Here is a 17502-nt window from a genome sequence, read left to right on the forward strand (position 1 = left end):
CCAGACCCCCCCGGATAAGTTACAACTCCCCTCATAGACCAAGAGGCACGCACTGCGTTGGCGCGTTTTCGTTCATGTGCGCACTCTTCATGCACATGCATAGATAGTTCTGGCACTGTTTGTGAGCAATAAGTAAATCCGACCAAGCAAAGGCCCAAAGCAAGCAACCTCATAGCAAATCACAGGCCGTCACCCGCCACTGCAAACCACAGCACACTAGGACTCTACCGGTTCATCATGTACCGGCCCCCTCTTTTGCGTGTTTGGCTATGTGAGGACCGGTCATACATTCTGCTGTGCCGCGTTGACTCACGGGCTTGACCTTCTTACGGCCCCTCATATTTATTCTATGATTGATAATACTAAGTTCTGCACACTACGGAGCAATCTGGCAGCAATGGACGTTTTTGGCTGGAGGAATGAAAATGTACGGATCGGCCTCAATTCATTCCGTTTTTCCAAAGGCCAAAATGGCCTCTTTATTCCTTTTAAGGAATATATTACTTGAAAAAAACACTGGTGGTGATGGTGATGATGACGATAAGAGGATAGGACGACAGCGGGCAGGTCGAGGGAGGTGAGGGAGGGAAGGGAGGGGAGGTAGGGAGGGCATGATGTGCAGCAGTCAAAGGAAGACTGTCCGCGGAAGGGAGGCAGGCGAGGAGGGGAGGGAAGATGAACCACGAGCAAGTCAGAATGATGGCAAGGAAAGTAAAGAAGTAAAGAGGTCCTCGAGGAGGGGAGGGGAGGACAAATGTATGATTCTTCCTGGACCTGCACCGATACCAACTTGCTTCATGTAGCAGCAAGACGTGGCCAAGATAGGCTAGGGATCAGCGCGAGGTCCCTAGCGGTGGGGGGTATGGTGGACGGAGGGGGCGGGCGGGTCATTGCGGACTCCGGAGGACAGATAGACATACAGGGGTTGGGGTTGGGGGTTGGGGGTTGGGGGAGGAGCCCCTTGGATGCACTCAGGGGAAAGTAAGAAGTGATGGCAACTCACCACCAGCCGTAGAAAGTCAACCGGCCTGACGGCGGCGGAACCGGAGCTCGTACCCCTACACCGCCGCCGCCGCCGCCGATGCTGCTGCTGCTGCGCTCGTTGTTACCATCGCCTCCGCTTAGACCGTTATTCGTGCTGCGGCTGCTTCCAGGTCGGCTCAGCGGCTCCCCGGCGCCGCCGCTGCCGCGGCCGCCAACGCCGCCAGCCGCACTGCTGCTGCTGCTGCTGCCGCTGCTGTTTCTGTGCACGCCGCTACTGCCGCCGTCACCTCCAGCTCCGTTTCTGCCGCCGATCCCGCCGACCCCGCCGCCGCCGCCGCCGCCACCACTCTCGCTGGCGCTTCCTGCGTAGCCCGCTGTCGTACCGCCATCTCGTCTGTAACCCACCACATCGTCCTCTTCTCCGTACCCTAATGAGCTCGTATGACCCAAGCTCTGGGAGCTAGCGGTGGGGGCGACGACGGCGGCAGCGTCAGGGGCAGTGGCGCGCAGCGCCGCCGGCGCCGCCCCCGCTGCGGAGGAGGGAGAAGACGCAGCAGATGCGGGGCGTGAAGTGTATGCTGTAGCAGCAATAGCAGCAGCAGCAGCGTCTGGCGGCAGAGGCCGGTTGGTCGTTCCCGGTCCGCTGCCAACGCTCCTGCCGCTGCCTTCCCGGCTTGGCTGCTTCGCCGCTTGGGGGCTTCCGGTGCCGCGTTGTGGGGATCCGAGCGCCGCGCCACCGGCAGCGCCTCCGTTGCCGCGCAATGCAGACGACGACGCCGTCGCCGGGATGGGCCGAGAGTTGCGATCCGACAGGGATGCCGAACGCGAGCCCGGGAGACCGCCTGGACGCTGGTCCTCAGAAGCTTCGAGAGGAGCCTCCGCCGCGTCCGCCGCCTCCGCCGCGTCCGCCGCCTCCGCCGCGTCCGCCGCCTCCGCCGCCTCCGCCGCCTCCGCCGCCTCCGCCGCCTCCGCCGCCTCCGCCGCGTCCGCCGCCTCCGCCGCGTCCGCTGCCACAGGCGATATGCCTGCATAAGTCCCCGAACCAGCGCGGTCGTACGATGCCGCAGCGCTACCGCCGCTACTCCCAAGCGGCCCCTTCCCTCCTTCCGCCTCCGCCGCTGCTGCTGCTTCTGCTTCCGCTGCCATTCCGCCTGCTTCAGCATCCGGCCGTTGTATCGCATCCGTATCGGCTCTGGGAGCCGCCAGAGTGGGTCGTGGCCCTTGCGGCGCTAGGTCCCTCGAATCCTCTCCTTGCTGGTGTTGCTGCTGGTGTTGCTGCTGCTGCTGCTGGTGTTCCCGCTGCGGCTCCCTTTGTAAGGAGGTGGCTGTCGAGGAGGGTTCATTTGCTGTGAGGAGCTGACGGATATCCTGTTGAAGGGGCGGAATAATGGCACTGGGAGGGGATTCGAACTCGGGCACCTCCTCCCCGGTTTGGATGTTCATGAAGAAGTACTCGACGGCAGGGGAGTCCAGGTTTTCGAAGGGGCCAAGCAGCTGGGGCCCGGAGCCGCTACCGCCGTTGCCGGCGCTACCAGCGGCGTCGTCTGCGCGCATCCGTGCCAATGCCTGGAGGGCCCTTCCTAGCAGCGGATGTTCCCGCTGAAGTGACTCTGGCCTGGATGTGTATGGGGGAATTTGTGGAGTGTTGCGTGTCATGAAGGTGGTGCTTTGGCGCACGTGCACTTGGGGTTTGAGAGTGGAGGTTTTCTGTTGGGTTGGGGCGTGGGTCGTTTGCGTGCCTTGCGGGCGCTTAATAGGCGGGGTGGGACATGGATGGTGGCAACGCAGGTCGCTTAGCTGAAGTTGCGAAACAGCAGGGAATCGAAGCTGCGCAGTTATGAGCACCCCAATATGCCTACGTAACCTGGGAGTCGTGGTACCGCGGGAAGCAGTTGTACTAAAAGGCACCCCATGCTTCGGACATGCAATCCGATAGCACCGCCATTGCTTCATGCGCCCTCCGCACCGTGCATCATGAATGAACGAAACGCTTCCGTCATCAGCCACCATGCATGTCCATCCTTCTGGCAGAGGTGTGCTTGCAAGGGCAAGCGCAAGCGCCCATTCATGAGCCGCTTTAACATCGAGCAGTGAAGCTAGCTCCCGTACATACTGTGGTGTCACCACTGCCGCCATTCGATGCAATTATCCCACAGGGAGAGTTGCTATTATTGCCGATGGTGAACATACGCAGGTATTGTTCCGGGGGGTAGCATCGGCAAACAAGAGGTATACTTAAAACATGGGACTTCTATGTTTGACGCGCTGAGCTTTTAAGAAAAAAACATTATAACAACCGTACAAAATGCGATATTTCTCAAAACTGTATCAGGAGGAGCATTAACAATGCCATTTGTTGTGTTATTATGCACGAATGCCTGCTCTTGGTAGCCTGTGAGCTTCGTTCCAGTATTTGTGACATTCCCATGAACTCAGCCATCCTACCCATTACCGTTAAAAATGGCGCCTTATGGATCATTCCTGCAAAAGCATTCAACCAAAAATACATAAATTCATCTGCATGCATCAATAATACATTTACCGTCCGAAGTGCCGTTCCGAGCTTTCCCAGGAGGTCTCGGAGCACCTTCTCGAACCGTCGCGAGTGCCGTTCACACACAAACGGCGACCTAGATAAGCCCAGGAACACAGAAGCTTGATCAGCTTATCACTTTCAAGAAATTTTAATGACCAAACCTAAGCATTATCTGGCTCGTTAATTTGGACCCACTTATAAATCGACTCACTTGACAATCGTTATTGCGCGCGTCCTGTTTTTCGATTTCCTGACGTATAGGTAGTGACATCGTAGCTTTCAAGATCGTTTACAATCTCCATATTCACGACAGCTCGCTGCACTAGAGACCCGTCCTTGACCTTCAGCTGGATACTGGTGTCTTGCTGGTGCGGTGATCAGCCATGGGCAAGGACTACTACAAAATCCTGGGAGTGGCTAAGGATGCTGATGAAAATCAGTTAAAAAAAGTGAGTTTGGGACCTCTCGCCCCGGGGGTCGTTCACGAGTACTCTAACGCAGACTTTTGCTGCTATCTCCCGCTTTGCAACGACAGGCTTACTACAAGCTGGCACAGAAATGGTAAGATGTGTCTCTTCCCGGCCTTTTCCTATTGCTAAAGGTATCTTGTCTAGTTGCGGGAAACGTCATTGTCCCAAACGGGGTCCATAGCGCGATTCATTCCTTTGCTCCGGTGAATTGATGCGTATAATAAAATGCATTCTAGCTGCACCGGTTGCGTTCATTCCGTTAATGTGCCGGAAGGCGTGGCAGTCCAAGGGCGTTGGAGCCACAACGCACAAATAACTCATGGCACAAATAACTCATTTTTGGTGATTCTGCACTTTTCAAAAAATTCTGCGGATGCTACCCCTACTGCACAAAGTCGATGGCACAACATCACCGGCCGCAGCGTTAGCCAACATGCGATCCAAGCGACGAAAAGGAAACGCACTCGAGCAATCTCCACACCACATCGTGCCTCCATCCCCCTGATCCTCATGCGTTAGCCTACTCCTCTAGACAGTAACGGCTATGTCCTGATTTAATACCATATCATACCATATCATATGATCTCCCTGCATACCACTTTTCTGGTGCCCCGTCTTCCGCCTCCTTGGACGTCTGCAGCTCCTCATCCTCTATCAAGATGCGTATACATATATTTATAAATACATAAATACATACATAACACACAGACTCACACTTGCGGCACATCACCCCTATATCCCCTTCTTTCCGCAGGCACCCCGACAAGAACCCCAACAATGTGGAAGCGGCCACGGAGAAGTTCAAGGAGATTTCCGAGGCGTACGACGTTCTGTCGGACCCTCAAAAGCGGTCAGTGTACGACCAGTTTGGAGAGGAGGGCCTTAAGGGCGGTATGCCCGGAGGCGGGGGAGGCGGTGCCGGGGGCCCGGGGGGGGGCCCCGGGGGCTTCCCCGGCGGCGGCGCCTACCACTTCGATGGCGACATGGCGGAGAGGTGAGGCGGGGTGGGGTGGGGTGTTGGGTGGGGTAGGGTGGGGTGGGGATCCATCATCAGGCCCACTGGCCCACTAGTCTGCTGGCGGGCGGGGGAGAATACATCGCCACCACTGGTGCTGGTGGTGATGTTGGTGGTAATGATGGTATTTGTCGGGCTGTAGCCGTGGCGCGGCTAGGTTTTTGCTTCTATCAATTGCTATGGTAATGATAGCGGTGGTAGCGGTAGTGGTTGTGGGATATGTTTTTCTGCTGCTCAAGTGTAGAACAAGTGTAGAACACACACGTACCTCAGCACGCATTCACGCTCCAGCAAAACCACATCCCCGTACTGCACCAACCAACCCACCCACATGCAGGCTTTTCCAGTCATTCTTCGGCGGCATGGGTGGCATGGGCGGCATGGGTGGCATGGGTGGTATGGGTGGTCCGGGGGGCCCGCGTGTGCGTGTGTTTGGCAGCGGCGGCGGTATGCCGGGCGGCATCTTCGGCAGCATGTTCGGTGGCGGCGGCGGTATGGGCGGTATGGACGACATCATGGACGACGGGGATCAGTTCGGACGGTCGGGCGGCGGGCCCGGGGCGGGGGGCCCCCGGCCGGGGGCGGGGGCCCCCGCGGGGCCAGCCAAGGTGGAGGTGCCCCTCAAGGTGTGTGTATGTGTGTGGGGGTGGGTAGGGGGGGAGATATGAGGTCGGGGGGAAAGAGGCGGAGGAACCGGAACCGGAACCGGAACCCAGCGCGGCGCCCGGGGGCGTGGGTAGGTTGGGGGTAGGACAGCGGCGGAAGCACGACAGTTGATAACGCGGGTTTCCTCTCGCCAACCCTCCACTGCCCACACTGCCTGTGATCTATCTGTCTGTCTGTGTGGGTGTGTGTGTGTATGTGTGTCTGTCTGTCTGTCTTGACTGGCCAGGTATCCCTGGAGGACCTGTACAAGGGCACCTCTAAGAAGCTGCGGATCACTCGCCACATCGTGGACGGTGCGAGTGGCAAGATGATTCCGGTGCAGGAGGAGGTGCAGATCGACATAAAGCCGGGGTGGAAGGACGGCACCAAGGTGTGTGAGTGTGCGCTGTGTGTATGAGATATACAAGGTAATACATGTAAGCTATATTACTTGTTTACACGTCCAGCCGCTGGCCCTGTGAATATCCTAGCTGGAGAATGCGGTTGGGCGGTAGTGTAGTATTCTGGGTATATCACCCGGGATGTGCATCCACCGATCGGTTCTTTCTTTTCTGAAAAGTCGTGATGTAACAGTCCGCTGCGCGTCGTAACGCGTGTATTACTTGGTCAACGATCCCGATACTTTCCCAGCATACTCCCTTTCTGAGCTGTGAAGGTGGTCCCATTAAACTCCTGTTTCACTACATTTGTTGCCCGGGGTGTACGGTACCCAGAGCAGCACTTCTCTGTGCGGCAGCTTCCCCCCGCTGCTGTGAAAATTGGCCACATGTTGCGTTAATATACGGCGTTATTAAAACGACCCCTGTCCTGTCCTGTCCTGCCCTGTCCTGTCCTGTCTGTCCTGATCTCACTGAACTGCTGTCCACCACCACCACCACCACCACACGTGCATGTATAGCAGCACCTGGGCATCCAGCCCCCTAACGAGTTAAGCCCAAGACCCCGTCCTTCCTCCGCATGATTTCCCCCCGCCCGGGGAAACCCCCCCGCACCTCCAAAAACCCCTCCCCCCCTCCCCCCCCGCAGATCACGTACCCCGGCAAGGGCGACGAGCACCCCGGCCGCCCCGCTGATGACCTAGTCTTCGTTGTACGACAGCAGCCCCACGCCACCTTCACCCGCGACGGCAACGACCTAGCCACCACGGTCAAGGTGCCCCTGGTGACGGCCCTCACGGGCGGTACGATAACCGTGGGACCCACATTGGACGGCAGGCGGCTGCCCGTGGTGCTGGACCGTGTAGTGACCCCTGGGTCGGAGCGTGTGGTGGCGGGAGAGGGCATGCCCATCAGCAAGGGCCCCGATGCGGGCCGCAAGGGCAACTTGAGGATCAAGTTTGACGTGCTGTTCCCAACCTCTCTCAGCAAGGAGCAGAAGGACCGCATAAGGCCCATCTTGACAGGGGTCTAGGTGGAGAGGCGGCTGCGGGCTGGAGTTTGGGGGGTTGGGGTCTCTCTTGCTCTCGCGTGGGCCGCCGATCTAGGCAGGCCTGGAGAGCGCGGTGGTGAGAGGTTAGGTTCACCCCTTAGGTAGTGTGATATGCGTGCATGCGTGTTTGCATATGTGTATTCAAAGGAAAGGGGTCAGCTGACACAGAGGGGCATGCATTAAAGGGTCGGACAGACAGAGGGGCGGTGGGGTGGAGGGGGAACGGGGGGGTCAATCTTGTGTAGGACGGGGGTGGTACGTACGTTTGTATGTTTGTACGTCCGTAGGTGTGTAGGTAGGTGTCAGGGGATCACCGCCTCGCACACCCAGGACTGTGTTGTGATGGGAGGGGCCGAGGACTGTGCAGTGAACAGCGGTCGACCGTCAACAGTCCAATTCAACGAACGAACTCGATGTGCCAACAACCAAGGGGATGAGCGCGAAGTGAGGGTAGTAGGTGCGCAAGACTGCGCAAGAAGAGATAGAGGCGCACACGGACGTGTACAGGTTTCTAAAATTTAGCAGGATTGCAAATTGCTTCTTTGTTGTGGGGGGTTTGCCGCGGCAGCGCGTCGCTTTAGGTACCCAACCTGCTGAGTTGTTACATTCGGTTTGGGTGGTTTGGGATTCGGTTGAGAGGTCGTTAGGAAACTTACCCCACAGAGTAAATGTCACAGTGGCTATGGCAGCCGCGAAAAGTTGCCCTCAGGTGCCTGGCACAGTCCGTCATTTTGTTTTTTTTGTTGATTGTTTATTTTTTCGGTACGATATCTGTAACGATATGCCGATACAGTATTGTCAATCACCTGAACGGTGTTGTGCATTTCGCTGTGCCGGATGCGAAGTGTCTGGGAATGTGCATGAGTATTGGATGGGCAAATATCAGATGGATGGATGGATGGATGGATGCATACTGATAAAATAATACAAGCGTGTGAATGAGGTTGAGGTTCAACGGGAAGGGCTATGAACATGCACTTGGATCACCACCACCACCATGTGAACATATGTAATGTTACAGAGTGGGAAGCTTCTGGGCCGCTTTATCACATTGTCAGTTCTAGATCATTTATCACCTTATAGCACCATCCACCACTACCACACTGTACTTCGCCATACGAACTGTAAGTCCAAGGCGGCGGATCCAGCCTTCAGGGACCCCTCCTCATCCATTCACCCGAACACCCGAAGAGACGGAGGGTTCGGCAATCGCCACCAATCCAGCGTGCGAATCTGGTCCATCAACTGTGACCTCAACTCCACATCTCAGCAGCTAGCCATAATCTCGCGCTCCCGACTAATTCGGGGGTCTCCCCAGGAATCGAACCCAGGACCTTAAACCGCTAATTGCAGTAGTGTCAACCCAGACCAGAACATATAGCTGTGACCAGCGACAAACCTGGTCGCCCGCAACCAGTTGTGGCTTGCTTGTATTTACAGTTCTGATGCTGGGCTTTTTGTGTCTAAAGTGGTACAGCTGCGGAGCCGGCTTACGGCGTGTAGGAGCGTAAGTGTAAATCACGTCAGGGATATTCCACCCTCCACAGAGAGAAGATGATGATTTTGGGAAGCGCGCGTTTTTCCGCCTGAACTGACTTCAATCGATTTCGATTTAAAAGCGCTCCAATTTCGGTCTTTCGGTTCTAGGGCGAGGAGTGCACAGCCTCGTTGATTTTCAAGACGGGTGAAAGGTACAGCCCAGATTCATACTCTGACCAGCTGGGATGTCGTGGAAATACTCTCTTCTAGCTGTTGGTAATGCCAACGAATTAATTAAAAAAAGTCTGCAATGTTTGCCACATGTTCTACGAGTACAAGCTCTGTGCTCCTGTCCCATGACCTGTCCCATGATCTTAGGTGTTATGAGTGCGTGTATGTATCTGTTACACATCCGTTGCTTGTACAAGCAAGCAAGTAGCAATTCTGCCTTGACAAACCAAAAGATTTCTATAGTCGAACAGGACTACCTAAGAAGCCACAGTGCAATAAGGAGAGAGGTATGACAGACGTGATGAAAACACATACACACGCGAGGTAAAGGAGGAGGAGAAATACCACCATAACGAAGCCGGCCGGTAGTAACACAGAAAGCAGACAGACACTGCTAGCAACGAATAGCCCCAGAGCAAGATACAGATACGGTGCCACAACGAAGAGGCACTACTTGCATATACCCGAAGGATCTCAGGTACTTGTGAAGGATGTATTGTCTAGTCTGCCAACTAAGATTTTTGTGCAGCCCCAAAAGCGGCACCCATCCATCCATCCATCCATCCATCCATCCATCCACACAGTTACTCCAGCACCCTGCTGTGAGCCGTCTGCATGACTAAGAGAAGTCCCGTGGTGACCCCCCGTGGTCAATCTGTCGTCCGCCCAGCCTTTAAAGGAAACGGAAGCAAAACTGAAGCCAACCTAACAGCCCGGCAGCATCAAGTACGTGAGATAGCTTCTACCCAATCCTCTAAAGCATCCGCTTGTGGTGGCAAGAGCTGCTCGATTTGCAACGCAACAATGTCATCGTCTTTGACGCCCAGCAGTCAGATCTGCCTAGGAACAAAGCCAACGCAAAGCTTTAATACTATAGATTTATTATGAAACAACAGTTCGAGACGCTATTTTTAGCTAAACAGGCCCACCACCTCAAGGACGGATCAGTGGGCCAGCGGCCACGGCCGATGCGACTGGGGTAGAAGGCCACTAGCATCACTTCCGGCGTGGGCAAGTGACATCACCCCACTGGGCCCCCGGAGGCGGTCCACTTCGTGTAACCCGTGTGGAAGCCCTCCACCACCGCCACCACCTGGGGAGACCGGCAGGGGTTTTACAACCATATACCGGTGGAAGGAAGGGTCGTAATCACCACATCGGCCCAGTTGCTGGAAAGAGACCAGACAAGAGGGAGAGGTGGTGCTTTTGAAGGAATTAAAGGAGGGAGGCTAACAGGGTTCTTCACCAGGGTACCCAAAAATTTTGGCCGTGCCCGAAACCCTCTGAATAACCTTTCGGGGCCCTCCCCGAAAATTTTCCTGTCAGCCGGAGAGTGTTTTCGGGTACCCCGAAACTGTCTGAAGCGGTTTTCGGGGTAAAATTTAGCTGGATTCTATCGTTACATGCTAGGACGGCTGAATTAACAGGTGTTTGACTTTATTTTGGAACATAGCTCCTGGGAGAAATATTTCAGCAAGGATTTTACCCAAAGCCAAGGAGGCGCCGTTCCTCATCCACCTCTGTATCAATCGCCTTCCACCACACCTGCCACATCATCATCCGTCTCCTCAGGCGGGTACACCTCATCATCGACCTCCTCGTTATCAGAAGGATAATAGGCCTCAGCAATTTCACCGCCCACACTGCCCTCATCATCACTCTCATCAGGCAGAACACAGTCGCCCACCTTGGCAGACGGTGCAGGAGCCCATCCGGGTTCTTTGCAACATACTCCTCAGCAGCTTTAAATCACAAGGGGTTGGCATTTCATATCCACGGTTGGACCGAGTAATCCAACACGCAGAAGGGAATCAATGGACGGGACAGCCAGCTGGTTATGCAGCCTGTTCTTGGTAATGCGGTGGACACTAAAGCCACGCTCAACACACGCTGTTTGAGTGGGCAGGACACAAGCGACATACACCAACTGAATCAAGCGTGGAAAGAAGTGGACCCACTGACGCATTCCAGCCCAGGCCCGCTCCCAGGAGGTGCGGCAAGGCCATCTTAGACTTCATAACTGAAAACTCTTTCTGCAAAACGTCAAGTTCGCTGACATCGAAGGCAAACAGGCGGTTCGAGCTTGCCGAAGCCGCGAATCCCGAGGGAGATGCGGGGCACCTTGGTTGGGCGCTCATCATCAATTGACTCGGGCATGTTTAACTATGCATATGCTTAGATGTATGAAAATGTGGCATATGGATATGCTTACATGTATGAAAATGTCTGCGATACAGCTGCGAAACAGCCGCAATGCACATTTGTACTTGTTGTTTGACTGGTGACCAAGCGGGCCTTATACGTCAAGCCCGGTTTCAAGGCCCCGTCTGCGCCCGAAAACATGCAAATTTACGCTGAAATACCGTTCGGTTTTCTCCGAAGATGCCTTCAAAAGGCTTCGGTGGCGTCCCCGAAAAGATGCTCTAAAAGGCCCCAAATCCGTTCGGAATGCTCCGGGGCGTACTAATTTTCCTTTCGGGCAAAACAAAATATCTCAAAAAAGTTACGGCCCGAATCGGGGTGAAGAACCCTGCATGATGCAGGGTCAGGGGCGGTGAAGCTACCATGCAGGATCAGGTACGATCGATAGTGAAGTTGGCAAGAAGCAAGAGAGAATGATTAGTCTAGAAGTGGAACACAAGGACAGGACAGCCGGGGGGTGCATGCCGGGAGGGAGGATATATAAGGTGTCGGGCTCAGCGGGAAAGCGGTGGGGGAAGATGTGGAGCAGAGGCGGCGGGCATGCCGGCCGTAAGACCAGCGCTAGATGTCTGCGGATGAAAGGATGGGGTCGACTAAGGGGATGGGCAATGGTGCCTTGCGATCTAACGAGCCGAGAGAGCCCTCGCGACAGAATGCTAAGGCCAAAACGACGATTACATAGGCAATAACGCACCAGGGAGCTTAACGGGTCGGAAAAAGTGGGCACGCAGGCATCTGTTATAAATTAGTTTTTGATTTATGATATAATTCACTGGCTGACCGTGCAAGAGGCTCAATTTTGTTACGCCGTCTCTCGCAGGTTTAGGAGAGGTTTAAAAGCGGTTTTGATTCATGCAGACACAAACTCCGGCACTCATGTGGGGTGTAGCCTGCCTGCAGTCGGCCGTAAGAGCATTGGATGTGGGTCGTAAATTGGTATATATATACCGATGGACTATCTATGACTATCGGACTATCCGTGCTGTGGTATCGGATTTCTGAGCACGTTTTGCTGCGTTCATTGCAAGCAGACATCCTCCCAAAAGGCTGACAATCCATACCGTCTATGTCATTCTTAAACTTCCTGTGTTTGTGCTGGCTGCGGCTATATATAGCCAGCGAAGCTAACATGGCTTGGCCGTGTAGAGCCCACAGTGTTGCGCGGCGGGCGCCCGTTAAGGGCGATGCACAAACAGAGCCGGCCGGGCTCCACTGTAACAAGTAGAACTGGAAAAAGGGGCAAACGGGGCGCAGAGGTTGTGGCACGACGGTGCTTCAAAGACACGACTGCGATGGCGGCAGGCGAATTACACCCACAGCCTGCAACACATCCGTGCCATCATATAGCAGATGTACTAAAAGCGGACGCGTAGTTGGGAAAAAAATGTGAGAAGGTACGTCTCGCGAATCCTCTACGAAGAAGGAAACGGAACGCGGGAGGCCTCAGGATGCTGCTAATGACCCGGGGTCGGTGTGCTGCCTTTGCGTGTGAAAGCGCGCGCATTGCGCTGGCGCAAATCCGCAAAAGTAGGTAATTTACACCAAGAGCAACTTTCCTTTCTTCACAACAATTATTGGGGGAGGAAAGCGTCCTTAGCTGGTGTGTCTTTACGATAAAAGTAGCTCTTCGTTCTGTCCAAGAGAGCGACATAAGTGCACACATAAGTGCCCGATGCAAATATGAGATCCTCCGACCTTTCCAAGCCAATAGAAGCGGAAAACAGAATTTTGCGCTTCGTACTGCAAGCGCCCCTCTTGGCGCTCTGGAATCTGCGTCCAACGCGAGCCTACTGGGTGCCGGGTCAGAATGTGACTCTATGCCCTCGCCACCATCTGATCGCTAATTTGCAGCTTGCTTTTTGTGCCCTTTAAGGACGTAACTCACAAAGTATCAAATGTTTTCTTAGCTTGATCGATGACCTACACTTTTGACGTCGAAATTTGCAGCTGCCCTCCAGCTGCCAACAGACGCCGCTCGGTGCATCGGCTCATGCGCCTTGTCAACTCAACTTCAGGATGCTGCTCCTGCTGCAAAAGCTGCAACCCCCACGGCCAAACTAGGCTGCAGGGGCTGGATTCACGCAGCTCATCGTGTTCCCCAGAACATTCTGCGCCGGCACAGCGCGAACTAATAAGGATCAGTAACAGGACCCCTGAAGATCCCAGCTTTGTTGCTGGAGCCTTGCGAAGTTGCTTCCGGTCAGGACCAAGAGTTTGGGTTAGGGCGGAGAATAGGAAAAGCGAGAATTTTCAAATTCAGATGCAGCGGCGCCGGGAGCGGCGGAGCCCGTCCTGTTCCGACCCGTCCCACGCAAATGCGCCGCCTTGCAACAGCAACAGCAGCAGCAATAGAAGTAACGTCAACAACAGCACCGCAGACAGCCTGCGTTGCCCTTCCAACAACCGCCACAGCCCGCGCCAGCACCACCATAACCTGCACCAGCACCAAGATATCGACCACGACATCGTTTTTGGCGGCGGCTTTTACAACCGTCTTCTTCTAGAATTTCCAGATAAACAACTGGAAAGCCGTTTCTGCAACTACCTGGCGCGCAGCAATTTTTTGCATTGTCTCATGATGCACCTTTTCTACGCGACGGGGTTCAAGATCTCCTTCGCGCTGCGATCCATTCACCAGACGCCGTCGACAATTCCTGCGGTTTGGAGCTGCTCCGAGCAGAAAGCCGCAGGCGTGGTACTGACGAGCTATCCTTGTGGTGGACCATCCGGAGCGCAGGTCCGCTCTTTCAGGGTGAGGGAATTATGAAAAGCGCGTTGTCCTTCCTCACCCCGGACCAGCTGCGCGAGCGCGTGAGAGCAGCGCAAGGTTCTGGCCGGCCGTAGTCTGCACGTTATAATGATTATAGCTTCATGGCGCTTTATGGCCATGTTTTTCATCTACATGTTCCCATGTCTCTTCGGCGATGCCTTGATTCGTGCTTTGTTAATATGATATCATGGTTAGGCATACATAACAACTGGACGTTGTGCTTCATGCTTCTACGTTTCGTGTGGGTCATGTAGTTGTTTGAAATTGTACTCGTGCACAGACATGTTTTAAATCAGCCGCCATTCCTTCATCTATGCCCTCCTTCCCTCCCTCCCTCCCTCCCCTTTTGGAAGTCGGCAGCGGTTTTCCCCTTCTTGGTATTACAACTTGTAATAGAACTCCCCCTCCCCCTCTCCCTCACCTCACCTTACTACGCCTCGCCTCGCGGCCCACACCATTACACGCCATTCGCAACCACCGTCCCCACTCGTCCGCAGATCCGCCACGTCCTCGCGCACGTCCTTTTCTACTCCTTCCAGCGGCCACTACAGCTCCGAGACTGGGGCGTCCTGTTCAACGTCGTCGCAATGCTGCTTGTGACGCTGTGGCTGCTGGGTCTGGCGGCCGCTGGCGCGCCCAGCCGACCCACGGGTCGCGCCTGGCGCCTATGGCTGCGCTGGCGCTGCCTGGCGCTGACCGTTACGCCGCTGCAGTCCTGGGGGATCGCCATCCCCGCGACGCTGCTGTTGTCCGGTCCGTGGGTTTGGCGCAGGCAGAGCTCCTACCACCTTGCTGCTGAGGCGCTCCGTAGACCGGTGTGGGATATGGCGGTGAAGGCACTCATGGCTGGCGGTATCAGGGTGAGTCGCGAGGGCGTGCGAGCGCGTGAAGAAAGCGTGAGGGCGTGAAGAAAGCGTGAGGGCGTGAGGGCGTGAGGGGAGGGAAGAGAGATGGGACAGGAGGGATGTTACTGCATCGCGGCCATCGTGCTGGGAACCTGATCATGTGTATCTTTACAGTGTGAAAACGGTAAGGAAATAACGGTAAGGAAAACGTTTGAACAAGCTATTTTCTTCGTACCATCCCCATCCAAGCAACCTGTTCCTCGCTCTCCACATCATATACAATACTTGAATATATGTAAGGAAAGCCTACAAGAGCAGAAGAAACGAAGTACTCCCGACCCACTCCCTGGTTGGCGCCCTGTCCAGCTCCGCTTCAAGTCCATGGCGCTGGTGAGCCTGGTAAGGACGGTGGTACTGGCGCTCCTGGGGGGTTACATCGACTCACAGGACGCGGCACTCCGAGCCGTCATGGCTGCCGCCTCCGCCTCCGCCTGCGGACATGATAACTGTCCGGCAAGAGCGCTCCGCGCGTTGTTGGGCGAAGCCGCTGCGGCCGATCCCGTCGTGCTGCCCGGCGTCGCGGGCACTGGCGGCGGCGGCTACGCCGGCTACGCCGCCGGCACCGCTGCGGCAGCGGGCGACGTGGTTCCTTACGGGCCGCTGGGTACTACTGCCGCCTTTTCGTGGCGTTCCGCCGCCGGCAAGCACCTGGCTGTGCTACTGCCACTGTCCGTTGTGCCGTTGAGCTACTGGTGGTGGTCGGAGCGCGCGATGCGGATGCGCTTCTTGGCGCGGGTAGTCGCTGCGGAGGCGCGTGCGCGCGAGGGCCGCGCGCGCGGGCAGGTGGCCAAGGCCGGCGGCGGCGGAGGCAGTGGCTGCAGCGCTGCTGCCACCACTGCCACGACAACGGCGGAACCTTCGACCGCACAGCTGCTGCTGCCGCCGCCGTTGTCGCCGCATCCCCTGAGCCTCCCCGCGTCCGCCTCCTGCACCTTGATATCCGGCAGCGGAGGCACCGGGGGCAGCGGCGCGGGATCTTTGTCGATGAAAGGTACGCGCGCAGCAAAGCCGGACGGTCTACCTTTCCTATCCTCCTCCATGCCTGCGGACTCGGTGGCGAAGGTTAGCGGTGCAGCGAATGGCGGCGGCATGGCGCTCGTGCTGGCGCTGGCGGCGCCGCCAGGGCTTTCCCTGGCGTCGAAATCGACGCCCGGGCTGGGCCCGGGTCAAGGCGCGGCGGAGCAGCCGCTCGTGGCGGCAGCGGTCCCGCAAAACTTCATCTCCTCCCGATCGACTAACCTCACGTTGTTTGACGGCCAAGAGCCCGACGAGGCGGCCGACGGCAGCGACGTCGCCGCCACCAATGCCGTCATTTCTAGACATGCTGGCCGCCGTGGCGGTAGTGAAAGAGGCAGAGGCGGCAGTGCTGGCTGGGACAGCTATGCGCCAGACGGGTGCGAGATGGCACCTCGGCCATTGGGATGGGACCATGCTCAATCGGAGCGCCGCCGGCCGGCGGTTCATGCCGTCACCGAGGAGGGCCGCGTGGGACCAGTGGACCAGGCTGGCGAGGCATCCGCAACGAGTAACTGCGGGGGAGCAGTGGAATCGTTACTAGCAGCAGCAGTGGTAACAGCACCAGTAACGGTACTAGCAGACAAAGATGGTATGTGGGCGACTTCACCGCCGCCAAGCGCCGCCACTGCTGATGCAGCCGCAGTCGCCACCGATGGCGCTGGCGCTGGCGGCGGCAGACTGCCGCCCGCCCCGCTGCGCGGTACACTGCAAGCTGTGTCCGTACAGGTGGCACCGGCAGGGCCCGACGAAGGGGCAGCTAGCGGCGGCGGAGACTGCGGCGGTGGCGGCGGCTGCGGCGCTCGTGGACCCACTGCCGTTGCAGCGGCTGCGATGCCGGCGGCAGTGAGTAGTAGCTTAGGCGGCGGCGCTGGGACGCCCCCACGCCCGGCGCTCTCCTACAGGGGCCTCACTCGCATGCAGACGTTCAGCATTAAGGTGAGGTCCCGCCGCACATTTTATGTTTACATGGTACTTGGTACTTGGTACTTGGTACTTGGTACTTGGTACTTGGTACTTGGTACTTGGTACTTGGTACTTGGTACTTGGTACTTGGTACTTGGTACTTGGTACTTGGTACTTGGTACTTGTTGGTAAAACGCGGATTGATGCGCCATTAGTCGACCCATCGACATCACAGGTACCTACGACTACGTGATGCACCGACTGCTCTTCGCGCTCCTCCAGGAGGAAAGGCTTACTTAGAGTTTGCGTGGCACTGACGCAACATCTCCCCCTGACCGCGCGCGCGCGTGTGTGTATGTGTGTGTGTATGTGTATGTGTGTGTGTGTATATACGCAGCTGCTCGACGTTTGTGTGACGGTTCTTGCGGTTGTCGCTGCTATTACGTCGCCGGCCTCGCCACCCGTCAAATTGACTTTAGACGTGATAAAATCGTCTCACCCCCACCAGGTGCACCACCCTACCGGCTCGCATGAGGACTACGCAGCTCGTCTAGCCGGCGCGGTAGCGCCGCTGCTGTTCCCATTTCCAAGTGCTGCCGGCAGCACCGCTGCGCGCGTGCGCATGATTACCGGGGCCGACGGTGAAGCCACCGCCGCCGCCGCCAGCACCATCACTGCCTCCCATCGGCCGGCGGCGACGGCTGAGGCTGCTGCTGCCGCTGCTGCGGCCTCCGCAGCTATTTCGGCTGCGCCACGGCCGTTGGCAGCGGCGGGCTCGCGCAGCGGCGGGTATGTAGTAGTGGAGGGCTGCGTTCAGCTGATCGCCTGGGTGCGCGGTCTGGATGGCAACGTGACGGAGCAACTGTTAGAGCTGGACGAGCAACTGGCGACGGCGA

At 56.7% G+C, this 17502-nt stretch overlaps 4 protein-coding genes across 4 annotated transcripts in view; 1 reads left to right on the forward strand and 3 right to left on the reverse strand.

The window, feature by feature from the left end:
• The window catches only part of VOLCADRAFT_92748 (uncharacterized protein), a gene marked incomplete at both ends in the record, with an annotated part of 6640 nt that extends 6404 nt beyond the window's left edge, over positions 1 to 236 (reverse strand). Inside the window, one exon of the mRNA XM_002952097.1 lies at positions 229 to 236. Within this exon, the coding sequence (XP_002952143.1) occupies positions 229 to 236 (8 nt within the window). The remainder of the gene's footprint in view (positions 1 to 228) is intronic.
• A 559-nt stretch (positions 237 to 795) lies between these two features.
• Positions 796 to 3120, reverse strand: VOLCADRAFT_92749 (uncharacterized protein; the record flags this gene model as incomplete). The annotated part of the gene is made up of 3 exons (XM_002952098.1): positions 796 to 897; positions 1390 to 2599; positions 2951 to 3120. The coding sequence occupies 3 exons, from the start codon at positions 3118 to 3120 to the stop codon at positions 796 to 798; spliced, it is 1482 nt and encodes a 493-aa protein (XP_002952144.1).
• A 783-nt stretch (positions 3121 to 3903) lies between these two features.
• dnj7 (molecular chaperone) lies at positions 3904 to 7081 on the forward strand (the record flags this gene model as incomplete). The annotated part of the gene is made up of 6 exons (XM_002952012.1): positions 3904 to 3969; positions 4056 to 4081; positions 4745 to 4984; positions 5539 to 5635; positions 5898 to 6041; positions 6698 to 7081. 6 exons carry the CDS (start codon positions 3904 to 3906, stop codon positions 7079 to 7081), a joined length of 957 nt encoding a protein of 318 aa, XP_002952058.1.
• Positions 7082 to 9753: 2672 nt separating this feature from the next.
• On the reverse strand, positions 9754 to 10896 carry VOLCADRAFT_105369 (uncharacterized protein; the record flags this gene model as incomplete). The annotated part of the gene is made up of 3 exons (XM_002952099.1): positions 10768 to 10896; positions 10355 to 10496; positions 9754 to 9902 (listed from the first exon to the last, which is right to left on the reverse strand). Exons 1-3 carry the CDS (start codon positions 10825 to 10827, stop codon positions 9754 to 9756), a joined length of 351 nt encoding a protein of 116 aa, XP_002952145.1. The 5' UTR covers positions 10828 to 10896.
• Positions 10897 to 17502: the final 6606 nt, after the last annotated feature.

Source organism: Volvox carteri (assembly GCF_000143455.1).
Source record: "Volvox carteri f. nagariensis unplaced genomic scaffold VOLCAscaffold_27, whole genome shotgun sequence".
Taxonomy (NCBI): domain Eukaryota; kingdom Viridiplantae; phylum Chlorophyta; class Chlorophyceae; order Chlamydomonadales; family Volvocaceae; genus Volvox; species Volvox carteri.